This window comes from Odontesthes bonariensis, chromosome 5 (genome assembly GCF_027942865.1).
Source record: "Odontesthes bonariensis isolate fOdoBon6 chromosome 5, fOdoBon6.hap1, whole genome shotgun sequence".
NCBI lineage: Eukaryota > Metazoa > Chordata > Actinopteri > Atheriniformes > Atherinopsidae > Odontesthes > Odontesthes bonariensis.
This window is the reverse complement of record NC_134510.1, coordinates 20818871-20846778: the sequence shown is the minus strand read 5'-3', so window position 1 is coordinate 20846778 and position 27908 is coordinate 20818871. Positions and strand designations below refer to the sequence as shown.

At 40.4% G+C, this 27908-nt stretch overlaps 3 protein-coding genes across 5 annotated transcripts in view; 1 reads left to right on the top strand and 2 right to left on the bottom strand.

The window, feature by feature from the left end:
- Window positions 1-556: 556 nt before the first annotated feature.
- On the bottom strand, window positions 557-11825 carry smg9 (SMG9 nonsense mediated mRNA decay factor). The gene is made up of 15 exons (XM_075465263.1): window positions 11439-11825; window positions 11251-11325; window positions 10739-10973; window positions 10558-10655; window positions 10331-10443; window positions 7449-7560; window positions 7225-7320; window positions 7034-7119; window positions 5265-5371; window positions 5063-5170; window positions 3876-4001; window positions 3642-3786; window positions 1121-2776; window positions 728-835; window positions 557-644 (listed from the first exon to the last, which is right to left on the bottom strand). Exons 1-13 carry the CDS (start codon window positions 11583-11585, stop codon window positions 2698-2700), a joined length of 1527 nt encoding a protein of 508 aa, XP_075321378.1. The 5' UTR covers window positions 11586-11825; the 3' UTR covers window positions 557-644; window positions 728-835; window positions 1121-2697.
- Window positions 11826-12508: 683 nt separating this feature from the next.
- LOC142379883 (uncharacterized) lies at window positions 12509-16467 on the top strand. 2 transcript variants are annotated; one of them, XM_075465255.1, is made up of 2 exons: window positions 12509-12777; window positions 13865-16467. In XM_075465255.1, exon 2 carries the CDS (start codon window positions 13895-13897, stop codon window positions 15683-15685), a length of 1791 nt encoding a protein of 596 aa, XP_075321370.1. In that variant the 5' UTR covers window positions 12509-12777; window positions 13865-13894; the 3' UTR covers window positions 15686-16467. The 2 variants fall into 2 exon arrangements, with proteins under 2 accessions (XP_075321370.1, XP_075321371.1); XM_075465256.1 differs by having other exon boundaries at window positions 12509-13507.
- Window positions 15740-27908, bottom strand: part of kcnn4 (potassium intermediate/small conductance calcium-activated channel, subfamily N, member 4) — a 26336-nt gene continuing 14167 nt past the window's right edge. Inside the window, exons 3-9 of one of the 2 annotated variants that reach the window (XM_075465259.1) lie at window positions 26505-26941; window positions 22894-23029; window positions 20606-20716; window positions 18818-18939; window positions 17651-17720; window positions 17218-17384; window positions 15740-17121 (exon numbers count right to left, since the gene is read on the bottom strand). In XM_075465259.1, coding sequence (XP_075321374.1) covers window positions 17118-17121; window positions 17218-17384; window positions 17651-17720; window positions 18818-18939; window positions 20606-20716; window positions 22894-23029; window positions 26505-26941 — 1047 coding nt within the window. In that variant the 3' untranslated portion in view covers window positions 15740-17117. Of the gene's footprint in view, window positions 17122-17213; window positions 17385-17650; window positions 17721-18817; window positions 18940-20605; window positions 20717-22893; window positions 23030-26504; window positions 26942-27908 lie in introns of those variants that run through there. The other variant, XM_075465261.1, reaches the window with a different exon arrangement.

Here is a 27908-nt window from a genome sequence, read left to right as displayed (position 1 = left end):
AATTCTTTATTCATCCTTATGAGAGGAAGAGTTATTTTTACTACTTTTTTTAATATTTCACAAATAAGCTTGAAATGTTGAAAATAATGCCAAACTGAAGTGCCTGGCACAAGAAAAATAAATAAGGACGTTTTAGAGAATAAACCTGACATTACAAGGCGCACTGCTTCAGTACTTTTAGGTGTAATTAAATGACAATCATTTGCGTCTGTGATATGAGTGCCTCCGTCATACGACTCATACAAACAAATTAGTGAAGCTGTAATTCAGAATCAGGTTTAGCAGCAAGGACGTTTTCACTTTTAACACTCAATTCATTTTTTTTCTTGGTCCTGTGTCACTGCATTTCGCAAATATTCAAACTGTTTCTCTTTTTGGACTTTTTTCTTGGTTTTAAATATTTGCACTCACAAAGCATTTTGCATAAAGTGTAAATACATCAGTCTGTAGTTAGAACAACCCTGCACAATGTAAAACAATACAAACATGATGTAAATTACCAGCTGGGGCAGATTGGGTGTTGCAGAGGTCCGAGTTGCAGCACTTGGTGGTAATCACGGTTTTAACCGTTCCAAAGTTGATAGAATGCTCACCACACGCCAAGGCACAACCTTTTGTTTGGATGTCAACAATTTTGTTGCCACCTGCAGCCAAAGAAAAGCCACTGTAAACTGAGCAAGTGCCAAACAGGGAACCAACAACCACCATAAACTATACAGAAATATACCTGCATATGTCATCGTTCTGACTGAAGCACACTGATGATTCTGTGAGGGACATGTTGCTATTTTCGTGCAAGGTTCTGAAATGCACTCATAGCATGTCAGAGTTTCCCCTGGGAAAAAAAAAAAAAGAAGAAGCATTAATTGTCAACAAAGCATGAACAAAACCGTATTACCACATTCATTTAGAAGGGAATTAATATGAACTATAAACGATGCTACAAAAAGAAAACAAAAACAAATATTGGTGCTATTCTGAGGATATCAAAGATCTTCTTAAAAAGCTAACTTATTGGTGCACAAAACGCAGGTTAGAAAGAAAGAAGAGTGGTCAGAAGTATTCAAAAGCATTTCAAAATGAAAGATAATGAACTAATTTACAGATAAGAAAAACTTGCCTTTTGGGAGAAGACAAACTCCAAGGACCAGAGTAAAGAGAAGCATCGTGTTCAGCGGGAGCAAATGAGGTGCACTTCAGTCATTCAGGAGGTAAATATCTAAGAGGCTTGGCTTGAGTTTTCAACCACACCTACATCCTTCTGGCACAAATGACCTTTTTTAGTTAGTGAGAGTTTAGTTAGACACACTTTGTAATTCAATAAAATTACTTCCTGTCAGTCTTAAATTCACCTGAAGCTCAACATTTTAGAATTACTTTTCAAATGTGAATGTATCTAAACATCTTTTGGTTATTCTATTTTCCAAGGAAACTTTAATGAATAAATTGTTGTGGATTCCCATTGTGCCCCTTCTTATACATACAGACTGTAAAGAAGTCACAGTTAGGGCTGTCGCCTTCATTGAAGGCAGAAATGACCATATTTGGCGAAGAAGATGAAGCTGAAGAGTAAAAACATAAAAGTGCATTTCTTTAAAAATCTGAATCTATTATCATTTATCTGATGTTCTGATACCCGTTTTCTTTTAATTTTATCTGACCACTGAGAAAAAAAATAAATAAAAAGAAGTCCTGAATGCAACGTGAGTTCAGTAAGAAAAGATAACTGGGGAAACCAACAGAGAATATATTAAATGACTGATTAACTTTGTAGCTCAAGTTTTTCAGTTTCTCTGGGTGAGAGGAAGAGTATGTTAGGTGTGCAAAAGTTTTTTCTTTTTTTGTTCATTATTTTGGTTTCACTTCGCTGTCCGAGAGGTTTGGAATATCTAGATCAGGCCGGTTGAATTTGCATGTAAAAAGGGTACTTAAAACAAAACTGTACAGACGTTTCCGGGAAATCGAAAGTGACAGACCCAATCTGATTTAGAGCATATAAATGCACAGGCTTGTTCTGACATGTCAACGTATTCAAGACTCACACCTGTATTTTACTCACAGTTCCCTGGGAAATAACTTGCAAAAGACCACCTTTTCATTTCAGAAAATGTCCACCATTGTTTCAAAACTTGCAGCGACATGTTTTTTAAGGACATAAGAGTCTTTGTTCATTGAAGAAGAAAAAAAAAAAAAGAACAAAATGTACAATTCTGAAAAACATTTATACAATTCTATGACATGCTGAAAAGGGGCTGGAATGAGACTTTAAAACTGCTCTGTGTGGTTACAGTCTTCACAAAATGTGTAGATCTCTGACGATAATGTTGTTTTTGTTCAGTCACATCTAAGAAATCAATATAGACACCTAAAATCTTTCTAACTCAGACTTTCAGTTCCCCAAACTGCAGTCCCACCCCATTCATGAGGGCAAATCAGAAGGTTATCCCATCTTTCTTAGACTAGCGGGAATCCTGTTTTCCATCTCTCTCCACTTTCAAGACTGAAGCTGTGCAGCTGCATCAGTGAGCATCACATGTCCCGAGGCCTTGGGTTGCCAACCTGAATTACTGCAGTTTGCCTTTAGGGAGACAGTCCCTCTTGTTTTGGCCTCCACCTTTCAGGTAAACATTTCTCTTTATGTTACCTCATTATCACATATAAAACACAACAGCAACTAACAGCAGTTGAACTCAGGTGCTAGCAGAGGAGCCGGCTGTATTCAGAGAGGGCAGAGGACTTCTTCACACCGTCCCAGATACGAGCTGCGTAGTGAAACCTGCAAAAACAACAAAGAAATGCGGGCAGTGAAAGAGCGGGAGAGATGAGCTCTGCAGATCCCTGCAGTCTCACAGGACAGTAAAGACACCGATGAAATAACCGTGCGCAAATATAAACAGCGACCCGTCAAATATATTGTATTAATAAAAAAGTCATTGTTCTGACCTCTGCTGCATTGTTTATTAACCTAACCTGCTTAAAATCATGTTCAGTTTTTTTTTTTTTTTTTTTAAATCATAGGTAGCTCTATTAGTTAATTTCACTTCAGTCACAAGTATCCACAGACTTCATCAGATTGACGTACACAAGCTGTTGTACCGTTCCACATCTTTGGTAGAACACACTGTGCGATCACACGCAGTGCAGGCTGGGAAAAGCCTGTGAATTTATTTACTTTAACTCTGCCCTAGTGTGTATTGGACGTGTGACATTTATGCTCAAACTGAATTTGATCTCCTCAAAAGATCAGACTTTTCTGTGTGATCTCTATTCCAAACATAAATTTGATGCATTCGTTCCCTGTGGATCGTGGACTGCTTTATTAACATTCTCCTGTAAACTTTCTTGAAACAATTTTGAAAATGTTGTTCCTTCAATGACTGCCAGGCCTTCGGGGCCTGACGTTGTAGAACCACCTGCAGACTATATTGTTCCATTTATCGTCTGTCACATTTGAGATTACATGTTGGCTTTGCCTCGTGTGTACACAGAATGGCAGTGGAACATTTAGTGGAACATTTAGTCTTTTTCATGCTTGAAAACATGCCGTTGTGGTTTCCTCTGCAGGGCTCTACGCCCACGCCTGTGTTTGCAGCAGTGTTCTCTGAATCATTGTGGTTTTGTACAGAATGAGAGATGCTCACCAGTTTTTCTCAGTGAGAATGGTGTGCGACAGCTGGCAGCGGGGCATTGCAAGTATTTGGCTGCGCAGTTTTGACACCATGGTGGAAAAGGAGGGGTGTCCTCTGTACCCAGGGAGCAGGGAGAAAAGTGGATATGTTCCTGATCCTAAACGTTGAAAAAAAGATTTGGATTAAGTTGAATCTTACACAATACATCAGAGTTTCTGCCTCGTGGCAAGATGAGTGCTCAACAACCTGCTTTGATCAGATTATCCTCTCCATCATTTTCTTGCACAGGAAGCAGGAACATGTTGACCTCGGTAGGCAGATAGTCCTGCCCCAGGCCTGGGAAGACATTGCAGTCCAGCATGGACAATGTACCTGTAAAATAAACCGCATTTTATGGCGGGAGATCATGCTTCCTGATTGTATTAACATGACTCTCCATCAAAACATACAAGCTGCTTACATGACATTAATTTGTCATGTGATCTAATTTTCATCACAATCACATGTACACATAAGCAGAGTGGATAAGAATAAAAATCAAGCTGAATTTTGTTTTGTTTTTGCAGAAGATTACCTTGCAACACTATCTTTCACAAAGCAATTGATTTAAAGTCTTCTATGTCTTTGGTGAGACAACGTTCACGTCATCCTTTTTGTTGGGCAAAGTAACTCTTAAGCCTGATTTATGCTTCAGACGCAGAGCCTCTGACGCTCGGAAGCAGAGCCTCTGCGAGTGTCAAAATCTTGACCACTCCCCCACGCAGAGGCTCTGCGCGCGTTCTCGTGCACCTCAAAAAAATCCTGACTACGCGACAGACGCACGCAGAGACCAACGGAAGTGCGCAGACAAAAGCGGCTGTGATTGGTCCTCGGTGTGCTTTTCCGGTTGTCTGTGTGGCTTCCTCCTTCGCATTTTCGCCAACTCCAATAAAATAAGCTGTTCTTCTTCGATGTTGAGCAACTCCAAATCCATATCTTGCATACACTTTTTTTTTTTTTTTGAAAGATAAACACTTCTGCCGGCGCCGCCGAAGTTATCGTCACCGCCCACCGAAATTCTCGCGAGTTGCACTGCTGTGCGTCTCCAGACCGAGGTTGCAGAACCATAACATGAAAAGTGGTTCGCGACCAGAGCAAAGCAACACGTCAAGACGATAGACGCAGAAGTATAATCCGCCCTTTATACACACACAACTCTAATAAAGAGGGCAGGTGTGTCAATCCCTGCTTAAAAAATAAAAAATAAACTACAAAACTAATGGAATCATTTTTGTGTTATTTTCAAAAATAGATATGACACTGGTTTGAGACCAATTTGTTTGGATAATTGCCTCTGTATAACTGAACTACCATATCTGAAACTCATCAAACGTGCTTTGCCTTTAAAAACAGACTGATGTTTGAAGAAAAAAAACACTTGAAAAGTTTTGTACCTTTGTATTTAAGATGAGAATGGGCCATTAGTTTGTCCACCACCATGTTCATATTCTTCAGATTTCTTGGACAAAATTCTTCCCGTCTGGCCTTGTTCTGAAGGAACACTGGACGAGAGGGAAAATGACAGGAGATAAAACTTAAAACTTTGATCCAATTAAACCTGGCTGGTGGGCGAGAGTGTCTGCACAGAACGGCCACCTATGTGAGGATAGTACTCTGCTCCATCGTCACTGCCGGAAGAGCCAGTGCTGTCGTGGCTTGCAGAGGGAGTGGAAGGCTTCAGCATCTCGGCAGTTTGAAGAAACCTAACACGACAATGACAATTAACATCATGGAGGTGTCAACAATTGCACTTATGATAAGAGTAGCTGCAAAGGGTTGGGCAACGAGGTGCAGATTTTTCTCTGAGCTTTTTTTTGTACAAGCTCAACCAATGTCTTGTACAACTGATGTGACAGAAACTGTTGTTAGAACTGCAGCCTGGTTTTGTTGGGGCCCATTAGTGTCTGGTAGCTTGACTAATTAACTGAGCATGTGTGTACACATTTCTCAGCATATTTGTAACATGACTGGAGCGTGTATACTAGTCTGGACGTGTCCTTATAATGACAACATTTTACCTTCAGCAGTGTGAAAGGGTGACTTTTCGCAGGATGACTTGTCCTTTGCAGAAACTCATTTTCAGATAATCAGCGTCTATATATTCTATAGAATAAATCCATTTTTCATCAAATTTAAACAAATGCCAAACTAATGTAGTTTCACTGGTCTCTTTTTTTACACCACTTTATGTGGTCGTATAGCACGGAATCAGCTCACGAATCCCCAATGAAAATGTGTTCTAACTCACTACAACTATGTGGAAGTTCTGTTCACTGATATGCAGCACTCCCAGCAAATGTCAAGTTAAGCCAAAGGAAATAAAAGGATGGATATTATTTGTGTGCACAGAATTGTTAAATTTGTTAGGGTTTACCACTTCAGACTGCATATCTTTTTAATGAACAGTCAGACTTTGTTCAACATCACTGGGTGAAAATGTCAGTGCATGGGAGCATGAATCAAAACCTTCAACATCAGATAAACGCCATCCTCTGCAAGCAGAGCTTTCCAAATTCGGCCCTTTCTATTTGAAACCTTTTGAATACTGTCACAATGCTCTGGTCTGTCTCAGCAGAGAACGAGGATCTGAGTTTTGGAGCCCAGACACAGCAGCACAGGTGCTTTTTTTTTTTTCTCTTACCCCCGGAGAATAGTGTGTTTCTGAGGTTCACACCCAGTGTGTGACGTGTAATTCTTTCAAAAGTCAATTGAGAATAAACTGATTTCCCATGAACATAACAAATGTGTTTGCATTGTAAATTTACTTTACTTGTACTTTCTAGACTTGCTCTCAATCACAATCTTCCAATTGGGTCTAAAAGAAAACCTTGAAACACATGAAAATACGTGCAATGAAAGCCTTGTTTGTTGCTGTAACTGTTCCTTCTGACTGTAGTGATTGAAATGCAAGTGACTTCGAAGAGAATCAGGAAAATTTCATATAAGATCAAAGGAGACTAACTTACGTACAACAAAAGAAGGCGTCAGCTATTAGACTTGAGTTGCTCGGATCACAAATTAAATTTCAGAGCGAACATTGGCAGATTTCTGGGCAGATTAAAGTAAAACGAAAGCAGATGAATGGTTGTCAGGACATGTTAGACAGCAACGTAGCTACTTATTCCCAACAAGTCTGGCTTTGCTCATGTTTTGTTTGCAAGACCAACTGAAAGAGTAACATTATTGAACTTGTGAAAAAGTGAAGGCAAATATCCTCTCGAGTTACGAAATGAAATGCTTAACATTCCATCGGAAGAAGGGGACTTTCGAGTTCCAGTCAGAGCTCTCCTGAGACACATGTTACTGTACTGTCAGCCTGGGCAATAAGTACTCCACATGTCCAGCGCAGATGTAGAAGTGCCCACCTGTAAAGGTTCAAGTCAGTGAACCAGTCTTGAATCACTACGACGACATGGCACACTGTAAACAGGAAGGCGGCAATCTGGAGAGACTGTTGATGGATGATACAGTGTGAATATATGTTTTCACAAAACAATCAAGATGTCATTAAACATGAAATCAATTACAAACTGCCCTCTGCCATCAAGATACATACCTGCATCTCTACATACGTATGAGGAAGGTTGTACTCTGGAGGCAACTTCCGATCATTGTTTATGAGGTGATCCAGAATAGATGGACTCAGTATAGGCTGAAGAAACAAGAGAGGCACATGAACACAATGGCGCTTTTGGTGCCCATCAACCCCTAATGCGCACAAACTGTTTTACGGCAGTAATAAATACTACACAGAAACAAAATACACACAGTACTTCTTACCTGTGTATCCAAGAAGATGACTCTCTCCTGTGTGATGAAGAAGTCAATGCCTGTGCTCTGATTACCTCCTCTTTCCTTGATTTCTGGAGTCTGGGCTCTGAATACATAACTCCTGTTCAAACAAAAACAGTATAATATTCCAGAGCTTGCTCTTCCAAGAAGCCTGTCTCAAAAACCTCCAAAATAATGATCAAATCACTTAAGTTGAATTCAGAGATTCAGAGATAAAAGAATATGTATCATAACTAGAACTGCAATAAGCAAATGCATACAAAGGGTGTAAGCATTTGGTACCAGAGTTGATGTTTTCTGCTTATATGGGTTACTGGTACATGGTTATGAGCGCACCACAAGCTGATCTAGTTTTAAATTCTATTTTCTTAAGAAAAAGAAAAAAAGTCTGATAACTGGCTGAAACAATTCACTCTACATTTGGATTAGATCGCCCCCGTGTGTTCAGAGAGAGTATGTCACTTTTTATTTAAGATATAAAGTTATCATTGGAAATGGAGAGTTCTGAAAAGGCCAATCAGAGCTCACTTTCAAATCCCACTGAAATGTTGCAAGGAGACGGGTAATATGCAGCGCTGGGAAGGAAATCTTCCTTAAGCGAGCAACTTAAGGAATTTTGCATGAACTGAGAGGTCAAACGTTTCGCCAATTTGGTCTCAGACGCTGGTCAACAATTACGCAAAGGCCTGTGAGAGGTTCATTTTACATGAGCTGGGAATACTTGTTTCTTAGGCCATTGGATGTTTTGCTTTTTTCACAGACCCTAACCCGTGTGTCGACATTGGTCTCCAGATGGAATGACTAAAGTGATCATGAAAATGAATGAATGCGGAACCATTTTTTGTTGTATTGCTGCTTTGCGTAACAGACGCTAAACTTAAGCAAAGCTTGGCGTAGGTCGCTCCAGTCATGTAATAAAAATCATTTTTATCTTGCCAACCAATAACCTTTATCAACAAATTTGTTAGGTCTCATCTCACCTTTCCATACACATAAACTGGCATTTCCCAATATTGGGGAAAGCATTTTACAAAACAGTATGCTAAATTAGGGGTGCTCTGATGGATTGGGCACCGATCGCTATTGGCAGATATTCCCAAAGAGTGCTTTGATGAGTGGTGTTCAGATTTTCTGTAAATTTTGGACTGTTTTTATGTGACGAACATGAACATGAAATTCTCTCTCATTCTTTCTTGCGCGGCGTGAAACCGTGTACTGGCAGATGCCGTAGACCTTCCGATGATATCTGCAACATTCACCAGTGTGGAGATTTCAAAAGAGAGCTATAATAGATGTTGAAAAAAAAAAAAAAGCGAGATCTGCCAGCTGATTATGAAGGATTTTATGGACAAATCTGCAGAAAGCAACGTTAGTTTGGGCCTTGACACAATTAAATGAATAAATACAGAGAAGTGTGAGTGTGTGCTCAGATGGCCATGGGCCCATTTTTCCAGTATTTTTTAGTACTTCACGGCATGCCAAAACACTACGTGAACTTGTTGTGTTGGTACGACCGAAAGTGAACTTCAAAGGGCATGTTAGTCTGACAGAAAACTGGACCAACACACCCAGATAATGCGGCTGGGGATCGAGCGAGTCACTCCTGCATGTAAACACATGCAGGAACATGTAAAGTTCCAATGTTTTGCATATTTCTGTAAAACCAGAAAAGCATTGGTTTATATTCATACTGACAAATTTACAATACAACTGCTCTCCTTCACATATTTTCCTGTTTTTTTTTTTTCCTCAGACGGCTAAATGCAGCCTGCTGAGACTACTACTAATCCTGATTGTTACGACCGCAGCACTGGTGGACAAACTCACCATTCAAGCAAGTTAAAGACAACATCTGTGCAGTGAATTCTGCAGCACTTACATGTTCGATGACCTCCCGCAGAGAAAGTTCGAAATGTTTTGAACGTTTATTCACACCGCGCTTCTGCATTGGACGTAGTAAAGTAAATCATTTGATTCTCCTCCCGTGCATGTACACCGTTACAAGGATGGTGGTCTAATTAAACGGCTAAGTTGTAGTCGAGTTGTAATAGCTTGACTTAGCTGTCCATATAGACTGATGATTGGTGCTCACAAAAAAGGCCAAAGAGAAGAGCGGTACTAATACGCCCACTACCGTTAGTGGTCAGCGCGAGGGCTCAGAACTTGATTTTTGTTTTGAGCTACTGAGGCTTCATATCCAGGTCAGATCCCACACAAACTTGTTTTTTCTATCTCTGTGGTGATTTACCACTGACATAATGCAATCTATAGTTCCTTACCCTAACCATCAGAGATGAATGCATAACCCCAAAACCAAGTCCTTAACCCTCAGAAATCCCTTTCTACATCAGTCGGTGCGTGGTCAGATTTTTGTCTCCGTTAGGCTGTGTTCAATTCTATCAATGGACGACTCCCATTTGGTATTATATTCTTATTTCAAGGGTCATTTTGTGAGACTATGTTTCTCGGCTGGCCTGGGAACGCCTCGGGGTCCCCCCAGAAGAGCTGGAGGAAGTGGCCGAGGACAGGGACGTCTGGGTTTCTCTGCTCAAGCTGCTGCCCCCGCGACCCGATCCCCGGACAAGCGGCAGATAATGGATGGATGGATTTTGTGAAGGAGAAATGCTTTCATGTTATTGCCTCAATACAGTGTGCTGTTCTCATTAAACTATTTTTCTAATTTATAGTTTGTGACGTAAAACTATATTTTCTATATTTTGTATATCATTCTAAGTAACAACGAAATCATCCCCATTTGCTCCATTACCTTCTATTTAAATGTCCCCACAAGTGAAGCGAATCTTCATACCACGTAGGACAGAGCAATCTACAATCTGGATCGTAAAGCTTGGTGCTACCGCCAACCTTACCTTTGATCTTCCTCAGGCGTGTTGGCAGATAACAGCGACATAATCGTAGATTTCCCAGCTCCCTGAAGGCCGATGACTCCCACCACCAGCATGTCTGTCTGGTCCCTCAGATACTGCAACGCATCACAACAAAGATTAGCTTTCTTTATACTGATAAAGAAAGATATTGATATATTGAGCACATCAATAAATCTGTCGATGCCATGCAACTCGAGATAATGCCTCACCTCCATGGCGTTGTCACACCAATTCATCTGATCATCCACCAGCTTGATGCTGTGCTTCATTTTGTCCGGTGGGAGGAGTTTAGATTGACCCACCATAGCTGGAAGTTGTGGGAAAATAATTAATTTTCTTTTCACATAGTTTGGCCTAAATAAATGTCAACCGTAGGGTAAAATGACTCACGGTCCACGGAGCCACTCGATGCGGAAGCACTCATTCCTCTGTTTTGAATCTGATATACAGGCTGGGTAGGTCGCTGCCCTTCCCTCTCCATCTTGGAGGGTCCAGGACCAGAGGACTGAGATGCCGTCTCTGGAGGTGTCCCAGGCTTCCCTCCATCCTCCCTGGCTTTCATTAGCATGATGGGTTTCTCCAGGACTGGGGCTCCGCTGACAGGTGCATTCTGGGATGTTTTGGCCTTGGTAAAAATCCAGCAACAGTGTGGTCAAAAGATCACTTGAGCTTAGAGGTGGAGGAGTTACACGAGTTATCAAATTCTATGAATCACCAAGGACAAAAGACATCTGTCAAACGAATAGCTCCCAAACTTTGTCATTTCATTTACTCACACTGCAAAGACAATTGTGCATACTTACTTTACTATCCATGTTACTGATATGCAAGCATGTAATGCGTTACCGTTTGCAATCAATCAAAAGAGTCGCAGAAAAAGATTAGGAGATAAGCTAACATACCCTGTCCCCGGGAGGTTTTGCAAGAATTATAGGGGTTTTCTGAATGAGGGGGCCTGGTGGATCCTCACTGCCATCCTGATGAAAAAAATGTTAGATTACTTTCTTTTTTTTAGTCACTGTTCCGATATAAATGCGTTAACCTATTAGTAAAAACAAGACAGACTTCAATGGTTTGAGTATGTGCTTACCCTCCGTTCTCTAGGTTGATATTCGCGATCTCGACTGGGGCCAGAGAGATTTTGCCCCATAGGTCCAGCATCTCTATCTCCCCGGCGCCGCCTCCTCCTGCGTCCCTGTCCGTACATACCGGGCTGACTGTGGCCTGACTCCGACATGTCGCGACGCTTCTGATTTACAGTCGATATGAATACAATGCTATCGAGGGGCCCGCAGTTCGAGCAAAACGGAGCTAACGATAATAGCACTTTCACAAAAGCCACCTGCCTGGTAACAAATTCTGTGATACGGCTTTCGTTAGAATTTCTAGCTAGTAGATAGGTGGAAGTGATGTTGGCTCAGCCACTTGTAAACAGCGGCGAGTAAAGCTTACCCATAGTATGCTCCATTCATACGTCGGCGCTTCCCGTATTAATGCGGTGGATCGGTATTGGATATTAAAGACGTTGGAAAGGAGTCCACCCGCCTTAAAATCCCTATATGATTAAACGAACATACCTCGTTCGTTCAACAAATGAGCTCGTTATGAAACGCTGTGATGTTCTCGGTAGTTCCGTCCTCTGTCGAGTGACAACTGTACGGGGAATTTACATAGATTTTTATTATGATTTAACTTTAACGCTTCATATGTGTATTTGATTTTATGATGATAACGTATACATTTATAATCATACGCAGATGTAAAGGTTCTTAAAGGCATAGCAGAACATTGTCTGAAGACAGTGAAGCTGTTTGAGTGAAGAGAATAATACATCTTCTATTTTTTCTTTCTTGATATAAAGACAATTGATCATTTCGTGCCACGCATGTTATTATTTGGTCTCAAATAACTTTGAGTTAAGCCTGTCATACATTTTTAAGTTAAACTTGATTATTCAGCCATGTCAATTTTCAATATTTTTTCAAGTTCTGCAAACAACAAACTTCTATAAAGTTAGAACTATCCAACCCATGAACTGACGTTACACTATTCAGCAAAAACCCATGGATGTATTAAATTAACAAAAACCGCATGAGACTATAAGAAATATGATGCATTCTGGGAGATGTATGCCTTAGCCTTCCGGTTTAAACCGGATATACATGAGCTCGGTGTAGCATTTGGTCGCCATAAGTGTTTTCGATTTTTAACGTGGTCGATATTCTTGTAATATCACCATTTTCAGTCAGTTGAATATGTTCCAAACACATCCTTAGGAGCTGAAGAGTCACTGTTCGTCTTCTGAAAATATTAGTTAGTTTTTTTGTGATTATTAGTATTAAAGGTAGCCCAACGCAGGGTTTCTTTTTTTTTTATTTATTAAGTGACTTCGACCAACCATCGGCTTCCGCTGGTACCAGTGGGCAGGGGTAAGTATGGTTTACCTGTGTTGGTTGTGTTACATATTTTCTTTGGGGTTCTATAAGATAGCTAAACAACAGATGTTTCTTTTTGCTAAAACACACGTTAAAACATTGGCTTTTTCAGAAAAAAAAGGGGACTACATGCTATGTGTACTGTTAATACTAAATTATAGTACTGTTATTGTTCTTATTGGTCATTAGTGTGCATTTAACTAACGCATGTACGTGTAATTAATGCTGATCAATGGTTTGGCAGTTAGCAAAAAATTAGTTTCCTAGAAACCCAAGGCAAAAAAACAGAGATACTGAGTAATATAGCAATATAGCATCAGAAAAGCTGTGCTTGTGTGTGTTCAGTTAACTAAATATCATCCCGCTCAGTCACATACACCAGCTCACTTGTATTAAGTTTAACTTTGCATGTATGTAGACACACCAAACTATTGCACAAGTTAGAAGAATTCACATAAACGTAGTATTTATGAAAATACATCGATAAAGCTCGATAAATTTCAGCAACAGCTGATGGATATTATAATCAAACCTGAAAATGTATACTTTATGGTGGCACTAGACAACGGTAGGCTTCAGTACACCTATTCATACAGAGACCCAGACCGACCACGGTCTGAAGCACTGTCTCTTATGCATCCTCAACATATCATGGATGCTTTCACACCTGCACTTAGAGCTGTTGACTCGGGACTGGCTCACCTAAGAAGCAAGTTAATTTCAGGTATGATTCCTCTCATGAGGACCACAAATAACTCTACAAAATGATGTCGCAATCTGTCCTGGATTGTTCAGTGAATCTCCTGCTTTTGTCAGGATTTACTCAAATAAACGACCAATTATTAATGATCATATCATTTAAACTGATCGTTTGTTTTGTCATTGACTAATTAAGTTGTAGTTTCAGCTGTTGGCTAGAAATATTAAGCCACAGCAGTTTTTGTAAAATGTTGATCATAAAACAAAAAAAAGAAGAAGATTCCTGTGATGTCTTTGCTGAAATGATGATGTATGAAAACTGTAATTTGAATTTATTCCCAAACATTTCAAGTGATCCAGTCCACTTTTCTTTCACATGCAGACTACCAGAGGTTACTTTGTCTTGGTCCTTATGTCTGATGACTCCAGCAGTGATGAGGAGTGGTACATACCCTTGAAAAGGCAGACGTCTGGTACCCACCGAGAGACCAAATGTTGGGAGTGTGGTAAACCAATCAGCAACTTGAAGAGCTTGATGACACACTACAAAAGTCACAATATCAAAGCCACATGCCACATCTGCAAGGTTACTTTCCGTCGCCTGATATCACTCTCAACACACTTGGATAATGCACACTCGCCGCCGCTCTGCTCTGTGTGTCATCAGTCGTTCAGTAATGTGTGGGAGCTGAACAAGCATGCAGAAACACACAGCACAAGCTCTCTGTCATTTCAAGGTGATTCATCTTCGGTGTATTGGAGGCAGAAAAATGGCAACTTTTCTAAGGAGGTGCCGGAACAGCAAAGCACAACTTCAGTCCGTTATGACTCTGTGTCATATTTGAAGCCTGAACAAAGAATTGTGACAGAGTTTGAAGGACCTGAGATGTCTGTAACCAGCATGGAGTACGTAATGGGGGAAGATGATGAGGATATTGGCAAGGAAAGTGATTGCGAGAGAAGCGATACTTCAACTAGCTCTCAATCGGAAGTTATGCCGACAAATTTAAGTTCCACTGATACTAGTGACTCTTCTAACAGTTCAGACTCTGAAGATCCCCTTGCACCCGTTCCCCGTTATAACACTGAAATGTGTGAAAAGTGTGGTAGAGGGCCATTTAGATCACTAAAGCTCCATTTGCTCCATTGCACTGGTGTAAGGATAAGATATCGGTGTGTTTTGTGCATGAAGCTCTTTCTTACTGAAGCGGCTCTACGGGAACACCAGATGCCTTTGAATTCCTGCGACGTCTGTTTTCAGGTTTTCGCAAACGAGATGTCGTACTATTCCCACAAGTGTCCCCGGGGGTTCAAATTACCTCTGGTGCTTTTTTGTCCCGAGTCAATGCCAAAACCATGTAACGTATGTAAATCCTTTTTCACCTCTGACGAAACTTTGTCACTGCATGTCACCAACATTCACTCATCGGTGGTCAGCACCAAAGTGCGCATCATAACTAAACCGCTATGGTTGACCGATAAGAACGCTACAACGGGCGTCCTTGGCACAGAAGCCAAGTCCGCCATTTCTTCTCTAGGCGTGGGAAACCAGGCCATTAATGGAAAACTGCGAGTAGGTCAGAACTCGGTTGCATCACTTCCTTGCTCTTCCTCTTGCTTGGTGTCTACTGCTGCCTCTGGTGTCTATCGTTCTGCCCCTTCATCTGACTCTCCCGCTGCCACTGACCCCACTCCAGACACTGCAGCCTCTGATCCTGGCTCTTCATCACCCACCATTCTGGCCTTGTTTGAGAATGACAGCCAGGATGTGGCTTTGATGAAACGTTTGAACACAGGGTGGCGCTCAAAGGCCCCTTTTCCCTGCAGGCACTGTGGTGCCATCTTCCGACAGCCCTCCTTCATCATCAGCCACCGCTACCACCACAGAGGCCGCCGCTCACATCAGTGCCAGTGCGGCCGAGCGTTTAAGCACCGACTGCACCTGCTGCGCCACTGTGTGCAGCACGCGGAGGCCATGAGCTACATCTGTGTCAGCTGCGGGGAGACTTTCACAGGAGCAAAAGTCTTAGCGCAGCACCTGAGGGGCAAGTCACTAAAAAAATCCCATTCTGGACGTACAATTAAAGTGAAGAAGAAATGCAGAAAGCCCTTCAAATGTGACTGTGGACAGCAGTTTTTCAGGCCCTCGGCATACATATGGCACCAACTTAAAAACAGGGTCAACACTCAAAGATTTCTATGACATCGGAACACATTTAGTTGTTTTTTAGGAACTCTTCTCTTCTTCACTTCACCTGAAAACAAAATGATAAATCAAAGATTTCACACGTCATTTGGTGGTCACTGTTTTCTTTAATTTACGTGTGAGCAAATGAGAAAAAGAATCAAAGTAAAACCCAAAACACATTCATTCTTATTTGTTTGGAATTAGAAGCATGTTCTGTTATGGATAGTTGTGTTCCCCGTGTGCAAATGAGTCAAAGTAAACATTGTGTTCCTCAGAGGAAAACATACCAGAGTACAAATGAAGCCAAAGGGAACCTTTTGAGCGTTTGATGAAATTAAAATGCTTTAAAACTCCAGTTTATCATCCAGAGAAGAAGTGAGCTCCAGTTTGGCTGTTGTTTTCTTACAAAGTGCATTCTCATCTGTGAGATTTGGGAGTTTCCCTTCCCTTGATTTGTTTTTTACATTTAATTATAATGAATCACATATTTCCCTCCTTTGAGACACTGAAATGGCCTTGATATACAGATTAAAATGCAATGTCGCCTTTTTTGATGGTGTTTATTACATTTAGCCGATTTTAATGTAAATACTCCCGTTTGTTTTGTTGACTTTACTCTTGTCCACTGGGTGGAGGAGTTGAGCTAATGAAGCATTTATTGGACTCTAGTTCATTGTTCCCAACAGGTGTCAACTGTTAGATGCTTTTCCTGCATCAGGCAGGTACAACCTTAAATGTCAAGAAGCACTGCAATCCCATGTGTTTAAAAGTTGGAAATAAAGTTTCTATCTACATTATCTGATGCTTAGTTTCCACCCAGTCACTTATTTTCCATCACAGTTCCTGTTGATTGCGAGGGGAAAGCATGATAATGATCATTTTGTAGACGTGATGCTGTGTCGGATAAGAGTTTGAAAACAATAATCAGCCCGTTAACCATTAGAATGTCTGCTATAGGAGAGAAAAGGACTAATGACAGGTTCATCTGAAAATGGTAGAGTGAACGGTGTAAATTATTGCAAAGAAATTAGAATAAAATTAACACGTAAAGTACATCTTATTCCACAGGAATCAGGCAGTAATATAGTTCATCAGTAAAATCATACAAATATTTTAGACAGCCGGTGACACTGTGGTTTTATCAGATTCTCCTCAGACCTTCTTTCCTTGTTCAGATTAATTCAGTTCTTTCATGAGTAGATCTGCTGAAAGTACAACAAACTTCTCAAATTCTTCCCACATAAATGGAAGTCTCTTATCTGTGTGATTTTACAGCAACGAGTCTTTGAGCAGTGCTCTCAGCACTGAGCCAGAGGATGAGATCTTTAGCAGGTATGTCAGACCTCCAAGTGGTTCAGTATGTCAAGCGTCTGTCGCAGGAAAATGTATCACCGGTTCTATAGATGAGAACACTGAGGACACTTTTTAACAAGTGTTTGTGGCCATGTCACCTGCAGAAACAATCAACAATAGAGAATAGGTTAGTCTCAGCTACATTACAGCATCCTGCAGTGTTGTCAAACTCCGGCGCTGGGAGGGTTGTTTACCTGATCTCTGGGTTGCGGTGACGCAGAACCTCAGACAGCAGCTCAGACGTTTGCTGAAAGCAGCGACTCAGCTCGTCTAGCTTCTGCTCCATGGACAGGATGCGCTGCTCCAGCTCCCGATATGAGTTGTTCCAATTGGCGCTAAGGTCACACATGATCATCTGCATCTGGTGAAATCCACAGTACAACGCAGTCAACTCAGGCATATTTCTGAAATAAAGCCAAAAGCAGCAACCTTTTTTGGACCTGGCCTGACTACAGCTGTAGTTTTCCTTTTAAATCAGTTATTCAAAGTTGCACATTAGTTCCTCACATTTCTTGCGATCACTCAAAGCTTGAAGATAAGTACTGTAAAAATGGGTAATGAATTTAAAAAAAAATTGTCTTTACTCTGAAACATTTACGAAATATTCCAGGGACAGCTATTGTTTACCTTTGGAAGGTCCACCATCTCACTGACGTAATCTCGCAGTTTTCTTTGTTTGAGGCGTAGATGTCGAAATCTGAGTGAAGAAAACATTTGTCTGTTAGATTTCGGTTGTGTCAAAGTATTTTTTAATTGATCTACATATGACTTGAAGGACTTTCACTTTCCCACTATATACATATATATATATATAAATACATATATATTATTAGGGTTTAAAGGGTTTAAAAGCTTGAATATGTGCACTGGATTTCCTATCTACAGATGGAGTGTCCTATTTTTGGACAAATACAACAGACCTGGCACAATGCAGAACCTCTGATTTGGGGAAGAATATGCTGACAAGTATTCCACTCCTCAGCATGGAGTGGTCATGCTGAGTTTGTTAAAAAGCTATAAAACGTTGCTAGAGGGTTTTTCTGACATATAGAGGTGGAAAAGGGATAAATTTAGGCGCGCACATGGATGAAAGCAAACGTTCCAGCAAAAAAAGAAAGAGGAAAGAAATCAATTGAAACCAATTTTGTCATAAAGCTCCCAGCCTCTGAGAACATAAGAATGATGGGGTGATGGAGTCTCATAACAGTATACTGTTAATACCAAGGTGTGGAAGGTCCTCCTGCTCATACTTTCCACAGAGTGTTTATTTGTAATGGTTCAGCCCATTTTAAAGCAGGAAGCACAACCCCTCCACGCAGGCTACCATACACTCACACATGTAATCCTGTTGACAGGATAATGGAGCACATAATCACACTTCTGCACTTCCTGGCTTCTGTAATCCACTTGTTCTTGGTAGAGGAGTTTGAGACTCTATAACAGGAGGGATGCGTCTTTAAAAAGTGCATAAATTACGACAACACAACAATTTCTGTGTTCTTGATGAGCGTTGGAGAAGGGGTATGTGTTATGTGAAATATCTTCAAAACTTAATCATTTCAGTCAGTTATTCGCTCGGAACAAGTGACTTGGATTCAACAAAATAAAAAGGGTGGACCCTTATTCACATTCTTATGCCCTGTCGACAGGAGAGGTGCAAACAAATCTAATTAGTGATCTAAATTAGCCGTTACATTCGGTTACTCAGTGGTTAAGCATATTGACACAAGCTAATGACCCATAAAAAAACATGCAAGGCACACAAGCCAACACCCACTGAAGGCATCAACTCACACTCTGATGGCTTCCAGAAGGCACCTCTGGTGTCTTCGGTGCTCGCCGCGGTTGCCCTTTGTCAGGTTTGCACGATGCAGAAGCCAGCACTCTCTAAGAACATTAGCAGCAGCATGGCGGATCTGATTAAAGAGACAGAAAAAAAAGAAATCAACTGATCAGACTTGGAGTTTCCATGAGCAGAGACACGGTGATAAGACCGTCGAGATAAGCAAGCTTTAATGGCAAATATAACAGCTTCTTTATATCTTTTAGATGTTTCAGTACAGGACGTGAAAGCATGAGTGCCCCGAGGCAACTGATTAAATCCAGAAAGGCTTTCCTGTTCCTCCCTTTTGACCTATGATGCTGATTTGTGAAAATAAAGAACTGTTAGGTTTTATTTTTGCAGAAAGCCCAAAACACAAGGCCAGACAGTCTGAGCTCAGGTCTTTCTGCACTCATCTCCTTGATACTATTCTTGTCTGTTTGTTTTCCTGCGCAAATCCCTGCAACTGCCCCGTGATGATGTCACTCTGGCCCTGTTGTGGTTGTTATAAATAGAATTTGTCAGTGTTTGCATCCAGATGTCTTCCCTTGTTCCCATCAGTGTAAATCTGGACTGCACCAGATAGCTCGGAAGGATGCACGCACACACACAAGGCAACAGAGCCGCAAGCAAACTGCAAAGATGCACCTAGAGACAGGATGCAGCCACCAGGAGAAAGGAAATGGTTGCATCCTCCAAAAGTGCAGCTACTGCCGTAAGAGTTTGCCACGCAGTTTGGTGAGGAGCTGTGGCACTGCTTACAAAACACACACTGTAGGATATGTGACAATTATTAAAGTGTACACTCTTATGGAGCATTTGTTTTGTCAAACCACTTCCGTCTTCCCATCAATTAGCAAAATCTTCAAACCCTGCCCTGGCTTATAACTGCAGTAACTCCTCTGCAAACCATTTCTCACATACACACAAACTCTTGCGTAAGCTCAGAGTTTCCTGCCTTGCACTGCACCGATCTGAACTGACACCAGCGTCTTTCCTGACAGAGATAATAATATTTCCTCTGTTAGACACCTTAAAGAGGCCATAAAGACGCTGGAAGGCATCATCTCCCTCCTTTATTTCCCACACTATCGTGTTCTCACGTGTGTTCTATCTGAGAAACCAGATAAACATACAAAACAAAATCGAAAAACAGAACCTGCATGCGGCATGGAAATTGGCAACATGAGGCAAATTTTCCTGTTTTTAATGTAATTTTCTCTTTTTTTCTTGATGTGAACATTTTCTGTGTTAAAAGAAAGGACTACAGAAAACAGTTTAATTCTGTCATATGGTGAGTTTCCTGTAAGTGAACAAAAATGTAATTTTTTGGCAAATTCAATATAACAAAAACTTAACACGACTAGCGAGCATTTTCCAAAGAAAACAACACGTTTGTTGACATGACTGCGGTCTGACTGTGCAGCAGACATTTCGTACCCTTCTGTCCTCACAGCAGCATTACCATGCAATGTTCCAGTGATTGTGACAATAAATGAAGACATAATGTTCATTTTAATGGATTATCTAACTAAAACAAGTTTCAAATCGGGCATTAAAAGAAATCTGAAGCATTGCCGTGCACTTTGAAGCATAAAGAATGTATTACTTGAAGTAAATGTGTGTAAAAAGCAAAGCTGGTTTATTTCAAATGAAAAAAAATGGATGCAAAGAATAATCCACTTGTTAAACAGGAGTTATTTTCTCATAAAGTCATCTTACACATTTTATACCTTTTCTGAGAAAGACAACATGCTCACCCTTTTAGAAATCTGGATGTCCAGCATGAAGAAGTGCACGTGTTTCTCTCCTTTGTTTAATGCCAGCTTCTCCGTTACGATGGCCACCAGCATGGCAGTGCAGGCTACACCCTGAAAGCCAACACAGACACAGCTGTTCAGCATGGGTTCTGCCAGATCCTCAATGATTTTTTAAAAGAGGAATCAGAATATTAAGACAAAACTGACGGTAACTTTTACAGTCTGACTTTAAATCTGATTTGTTTGAATCCAAAAGAGTGTTCTTTGCTACTTTATTACCCTCGAAGGATTGAGGGTATTCAGAAAAGTCTATGTTTATCTTCGTATCTCAGATGGTTACTTTTAATAAATCACGTTATATTTATACAAAAAGTCCAATGGTTAGACAAGCCTCGATGGCACTATAATAGTGCGGGTTTCCTCTGAGAATAGTTTCATTGCATAGCTTCAACAGCTATTGCTGGACAGGGAACTGGAGAGTGATAGTGAGTAATCCAGTGGGCTACAGAGCAAACATCATCCACATACTAACACAAAAATACATGTCATAGGACATAGCATGATCAGAGTTAACCAGTTTTTACCTGTTTTTCCTCTTTTGGGCTTGCAACAGAGAGGGAGAAAAAGAGATAGAAAGATGAAGCATAAGCATAAAAAAGGCTTTACTCAGACTTTTGAAAGATATATTTATCCTTCACGCCAACAGCCACAAAACATCTATCATTACATAGTCTGCAAAACCCAGGAGGTATACACTCTGTCCTGGGATCCATCCACACACAGTGATGGGCTGCAAACAATGTTGTCAAATCCTGAACAAAGCTGCACATTGAGTTACGGGAGGAGTGTAGCCGAAGGGCTGACCAGAGAGCCTCTCAGTCACATTACAGGTGTGAGCATCCCTACAGATGCAAGCTCCCAAAGCTGCCCTGATGGGAGTAGGAATTTTCTCCTTTTTCTTTTTTTCCAAACTGCGGGCACAGGTTGGCACGCCCTCCTGTTGTAGCGGTGCCAAAAGCAATAAACCACCTAAAAATGGATATGGTGGAAAGTTTTCCCTTATAAGGAGGGGACTTATAAAAACAAGGCAGATGGAGACATACAGAGGAAAAGACCAGGAAGACTGTTTTCCACTCTGTCACAGAGGTGCCTAAACCGGACCCGTGCCCATATCCAGAACCACTGCAGTGATTCTTATCTGCTGGTAGTGGAATTTGAGGCGTTAGCAAAGTGTATTGGCTGTTCAAACAGAGCCACTCCTCACTGTCAGTGACTAACTGTTTGTCTTATTTTATTAACTTTACTGTAACTCATCTCTTTGATGTCCAACTTTATCTCTGACCTTCGTAATAAACCTGTTAATGTCTGACATTTTGCATTGCAGTAAAAACAATGATGTCTTTTCTTATTCTTCTTTTCTTTGCTCCTCTACACACGGTCTGTTTAATCAGTAATTCTACCTGACTTTGTGTTTTCTATGCTGTCTCTATGAGATACTAAATTTATTCTTTCTTACTTAGGAAGATAGACCAAGCTAACTATGACAATTTTTGGCATCTTTACAAGACTTATTGAATTTAAAAGTCATCGAGTGAGGCAAACCGAATGTCTTGCAAAAGTACAGTCTGTTGAGTTGGTTACAAAAGGCTGAGAAAAGAAATCAACCAAATCAAACTGGCCCAAAATGAAATGGGAAAATCTTTATAGGAAAAAGGGGGGAAGGGGTGTTGCTGTGGAACAGCATCAGAAAGGGGAGAAACAACATGGAAAAAGAAAAGAAAGCAACAAAATGGGATGCATATGAACAAAATATATTGAGAAGGAATTGAATAAAAATTAATGAACCAAAGCGGAACAGAAGTTGAATAGAATACAGCAGAGGGGAGAGGGAAATAAGGGGCAAAAGAATCTGAAAATAATTTAAAAAAAGAGAAGAGCACGAAGGGAAAGAAAACATTAGATCTAGAGAGAGAGAAACAGCACAGTATGAAAAAATGAACAGTACACAAACACAAAACCTTGTTTCTGTCCATTATGAGATTGGGTGTGCTCACAGAGAAATGGGTCAGATGGTTACATTTTGAATAAATATAGAAGTGAAACAAAGCATTAAAGGTCTTTTGAGTTAAAAGCCCACTGCCGGTCTGGCTTTTATCATTTTCCTACAAGACACCAAATACACTCACTTGAAAAAAGTCCCATGAAAGCATGCAATTGCATGTCGATTCTTTCAAGACATTTATATTTGTTATGTACGACATTCTCAACAAGTAAATCAATTTATTCACCATGACGCCAGTGAGGAGACACACCGCCTTGCCACAGCTAGTGTTGGGTGCCACATCCCCATAGCCAACAGTGAGGAAGGTGATGGCAATGAGCCACAGGGCAGTGTCCATGTGGCCCGTCAATGCTTGGGTCTGCCTGCAGTGGGGAGGGAGCAGAAGACATGTCATACTGAAACATATCACAAGAACTATTATGGATCCCACTGCATTTATAATGCTATGACACCAGACACATTCTTAGTATAACCACAAAAACTCATTTAGTCATAATCACCTCAAATCTAAACGTGAATGACCATTTACACTGTCTTTCATGTAACTATAATTCAATTATATCTAATATTCTTTCATCAGATTCATTTTAGTTGTCAATGATTTCCTGATCATTTCCCTTAAAGTTTCCTTGAAATTAAGCATGACCAATATGTATTTCACACAAAGATTTCATGTTTAAGTTTGATTAGCTTTTTTGAAATTATGAGCAGCTTTTCTTTTTCAACAAGAAAAGATTCCTCTATAAAAACAAATTCAGATATCATTAATCAGTTCTTATATTTCATTAAGAGACCTTGCACAACATAGATCTAAAGGGGCGATACAAATAAAATCTTCAAAATCCAATTACATATCTGTCAATATCAGTAGTTTATATGTCTTTAGAAAGCTTTTAAGAAAATCAGTTGATTGAACATGAATTGTAAATGGAAAAATGAAAGAAGAGCATGTACCCCCAAACATGGCTCATATATTCATGCAAGCAGACCCCTCTGGTAAATCTATTTGAGGAATATGCTACCTTTAGCCTCTTGCGGTCGTGAAAGCAACTGCGTGTGAAGTGTAAAAATGCTATCCATGAGGGTACGGTCGTGTTGTAAAAAGAAGTGAGAAAACAATTTTTTTTAGACCTTACAATGATGATGTTCTAACCCAAACCAAGAGAAGTTATTGCCTAAACCCAACCAGGAACTTACTAAGAGATGATTGATTGAAAGTGCTGCACATCACATGCTATCCAACCTCCCCTCATGTCTCCTTATGAAGATTTCAGGGCTTATTGAATAAATAACTTGAGGATGATGTATTTACCAATGTGGAAAGGCTCATATGCATTGTATATCCCTTCTGTGGTCACATGGGCATTACTTAACTGGTATGGGTCATATTTAATGGTGAACAGATGACCAACATACCCGCTTTGATCATATGATTTGTTTAAATTAAAAGCTGTTACTCCAGGAAACGTAAGACCAGCAAAATAAACGTAACTTTTTTTTTTAAAATCAGTTCAAACAGCCAAAATTCACAAAACAATTTGCTAATTTTTGGCAAAATATTTCTATTTGAATATAATTTGAGCAAAACTGTTGAAGACAGATATCTCTACTGCAGTTATGTGCCAGGGTGATAATTCCACAGGATGATTTGATTTTTCTAATGTCATGTCTTGAATATTGCAGACATCCAAGACCCCCTTTATTGATACGGTTACATTCTGGAAATTTACCATAAGGGTGTGGTGCTAACCTGTTAGATATGTGTCAACAAATCTGACTGTAGCTGTGACAAATCCTTTACTCTTTGTCTCTCTGTCTGGGGCGCAAAGAGTCATGAGTGTTTGGCAAAGGTGTTGCCAAGCTAATCAAACTGTTTTATCAGTGCACAGAAGTCAAAAAGTGGGTATCAGTATAAACTTGTAAAACACTGTAACGAACAAGTCCAATGTACACTTGGCAGAAACCCCACACATAAGACATGAAAGAGTATGAGAGCGTCTCATATGTGGTAATCAAGCGATATGGAGAAGGACGTGTAACAGTTTATTGTTCAAAGGTTTGGTGGTCCTATCAGCTATCATCCACACGCTCTTATTATTTTTGACAAACCAAAACACACAAGCCGAAGACAAGTAAAACCTCCCATTAAGATTTAGATTAAATAAATGACCTCACGGTGTTCAAACAGCCAAACAGACTGCAGATGATCACACTGACATTTAGATGGCTCACGCTGAAGGGAAAGCTGTTAGAGCGACAAAATCAGTTATTGGAAATACATCTCGAGGAGGATTGTTAAACTACGGCAAATTTGTGGAAGGTAATAGACAGAGCAGCTGTTTGTGTTTGAGGGACTCTGGTTGCAATTCAGTTTCATGAAGGTGACTGAAAGTGTGACTGGATGAAAATTAGTGACTCTAATGATCACTGCGGGAAACAAGTTGCCAGCATTCTTCCTCTTTTACTTTTTCCACATATTGTGTTCAATTAATGTGTTGAGCAGGATCAGCTCTCTCATAAAGCCCAAAACAACCAAGCGAAAAACGACACTCAAAGAGACAAAGAAACATTGCTATCCTACAACAGAAGGTAGATTTTTAGCTTTCACTCATGTTCGCTCAAATTCATTTTTGCTGTACAAAAAACTGATACTTCATTATTTTGGAAAAACGTGGTGCTTCACTTGGAAATGGTAAGATGAGAACATCGATACCACTTTCAACACAATATCCAAACATCTACTTTCCACTGCAGGAACTAAGGAAACCTTTTTGCACATTTTGCCCTGTGGAGGTAGAACCTCTTCTTGGGATGACCTCCTTTTTGGTGTGAAAAAAAGATCCCACTGAAGGGGAAGTACCTCAGAGTGGTTCTGAAAAAATGCTAAGCAGGATTTGAAGCTGGTTGGGTAAACTCTCGGACAAAACAACAAGCAGCTATGATTACCCCAATTAATTACAAAATTACCCCAACAATTTCAACATCAGATTTAACCCGATAGACTAACACAATTAGCAGCAGTGCAGCAAGCATCCATTTTTGCTGTTGTTGTTGGAATCGTGGTCAAAGCTGTTGCAGTTGTATTATTTTGACCTTGTTTCTCCAGTTGATCTTACACCGCCATGATAAGAATGGCTGAAATGGTGGATAAGAGATGGAATTTCAGTGAGCAGATGGACAGCTTAGCTTTGCAAAGTGACTGGACACAAGGAAGGAGCTTGGTGCAATAAAAAGGTAAAGAATCACTTTCAAAGGAGTTTGAACAAGGGAAAACTCCAATGTCTGTAAAGTCTCAAAATGCCTCAGAATAAAGTCTCTTCATACGTAGGACAACTGCACCACCCCACAGATGAAAACATCGAGGTTTATTCAAAAGGATGAGAGACTGGCCCATCCAGAGACCGATGGACATTGCTGGCCGCACATGACAGTCACAGTTCACCACATTTCACAACTTTCATTTGTTCATACTTGATTTTGATTTTCCCCTCAACTGAGCCACTTGTTCGTACCTTTACCCCCATATAGACTCGTGTTTTTAAGCAAGACTCTGGTTTTCATGCTTAACTAACAGTTCACTGTTTTGACAGTGGACTCACATTTATCATATTGACAAACTGTTCCAAATTTGATGGTACTCACCTTATTCACTGAACCTTATTAAGGAACAACCTTTGAATTTAATTTTATATTATGTAGTATTTACAGTGCTTAGGATCCACTTTGAATTTGCACTATATCAGATAGTTGTTTCACTTGTGACTTGTACCTTGTGACACGAAAATAATCTAGTCATCTTACTTGTATTGATTACAGACATACCATTGTCCTCCCTACCTTTCACACAGAGTAAGCATCCAGGACGCGGTAAGCCAGAAGAGGAGGATGAAGACCAGCAGCGTACGTGCCGGGTGTTTGTTCATCAGCACCTTGAGGACAAAGCGAAAAGTGAAGTTGATATTGTTGAGCGAGCCTATGCTCCTGTAGGAGGCACTCAGTAGCACTTTGCTGTGCAGCAGGATGGCTCTGTGCACCAAGTACAGACGGAGGAACATCAGCATTGATAGCAGCAGCTCTATGTCCAACAGGGCCTTGCCGTGGTGACTGGAAACACAGAGTGGGGCAGCGAAGGAGGAGTTGACATGGTGGCCGACCTCCCAGTATGATCCTACAGGATGGATGACACAGACCAACAACTCCAGGGTGATCACAAGGACCCTTTGGCTGGTCATAGCAATGCGCCAGTCCACCTGGTTGTGATCAATGATGAACAGCTAAAAGATGGAAGAGGACAGCAAATTATGAAAATTCTCCTTGAGATAGAAACTTTGAATCTTTTTATTGCATTTTTATTGCAGAAAGTATGGATCCAAGTTATTTCATATTCTGCCTCTATAGCTTTTGCTAATATGCATCCATTTTTTTGCATTTCAGGCCTGCAGAACATTTCAAGAACTGTTGGAATAGAGGTGATTTAGATGAAAATTGTGTATTTGGAGAGCAATTTGAGAATAATGTTACTCGATGTGAAAAATTGCTCTTGAAATATTCCATCATCAACAGTACATAATATCTTCAAAAGATTCTGACAATACAATAAAGACATCTCTGTACACAACAGACATGGCTAAAAATCAATATTGGATGCCCATGATCTTTGGGCCCTCAGACAACACCTCATTGAAAACAGACATGATTCTATCATGAAAGTCGCTGTGTGGGCTCACAGAATGCTTCCAGAAATCATTGTCTGTGAGCACAGTTCATTCTGCCATCCACAAATGGAGGTTGAAGCTCTACAATGTAACGTAGAAGACAGGTGAGAATTTGATCAAGAAGTTCAGACAAAGGGGAAAACTGTTCTGTGGTCAGACAAATCAAAATTTCCAACACATATTTCAGCAAAACAGTGCTAAACCACGTGATACATCAGCATGGATTCATAGAAGAAGAGTCTGGGTGCTAAACTGACCCATCTGCCATCCAGACGTTAGACCCACTGAAAATGTTGGAGTATCATGAAACACAAAATACAACCAAGAAAACCCAGAACTCTTGAACAGCTAGAATCCAATATTAGACACGAATGGGACAACATTCCTGGTCCAGCAACTGGTCTCTTCAGTTCACAGATGTTTGCAGCAGACTGTTGTTAAAAGATGCTACGCAGTGGTAAACAAATCCCAACTTTTCTTTAAAATGAGCTGATTTTATTCATGGAAATATAAAATATATCTCTTT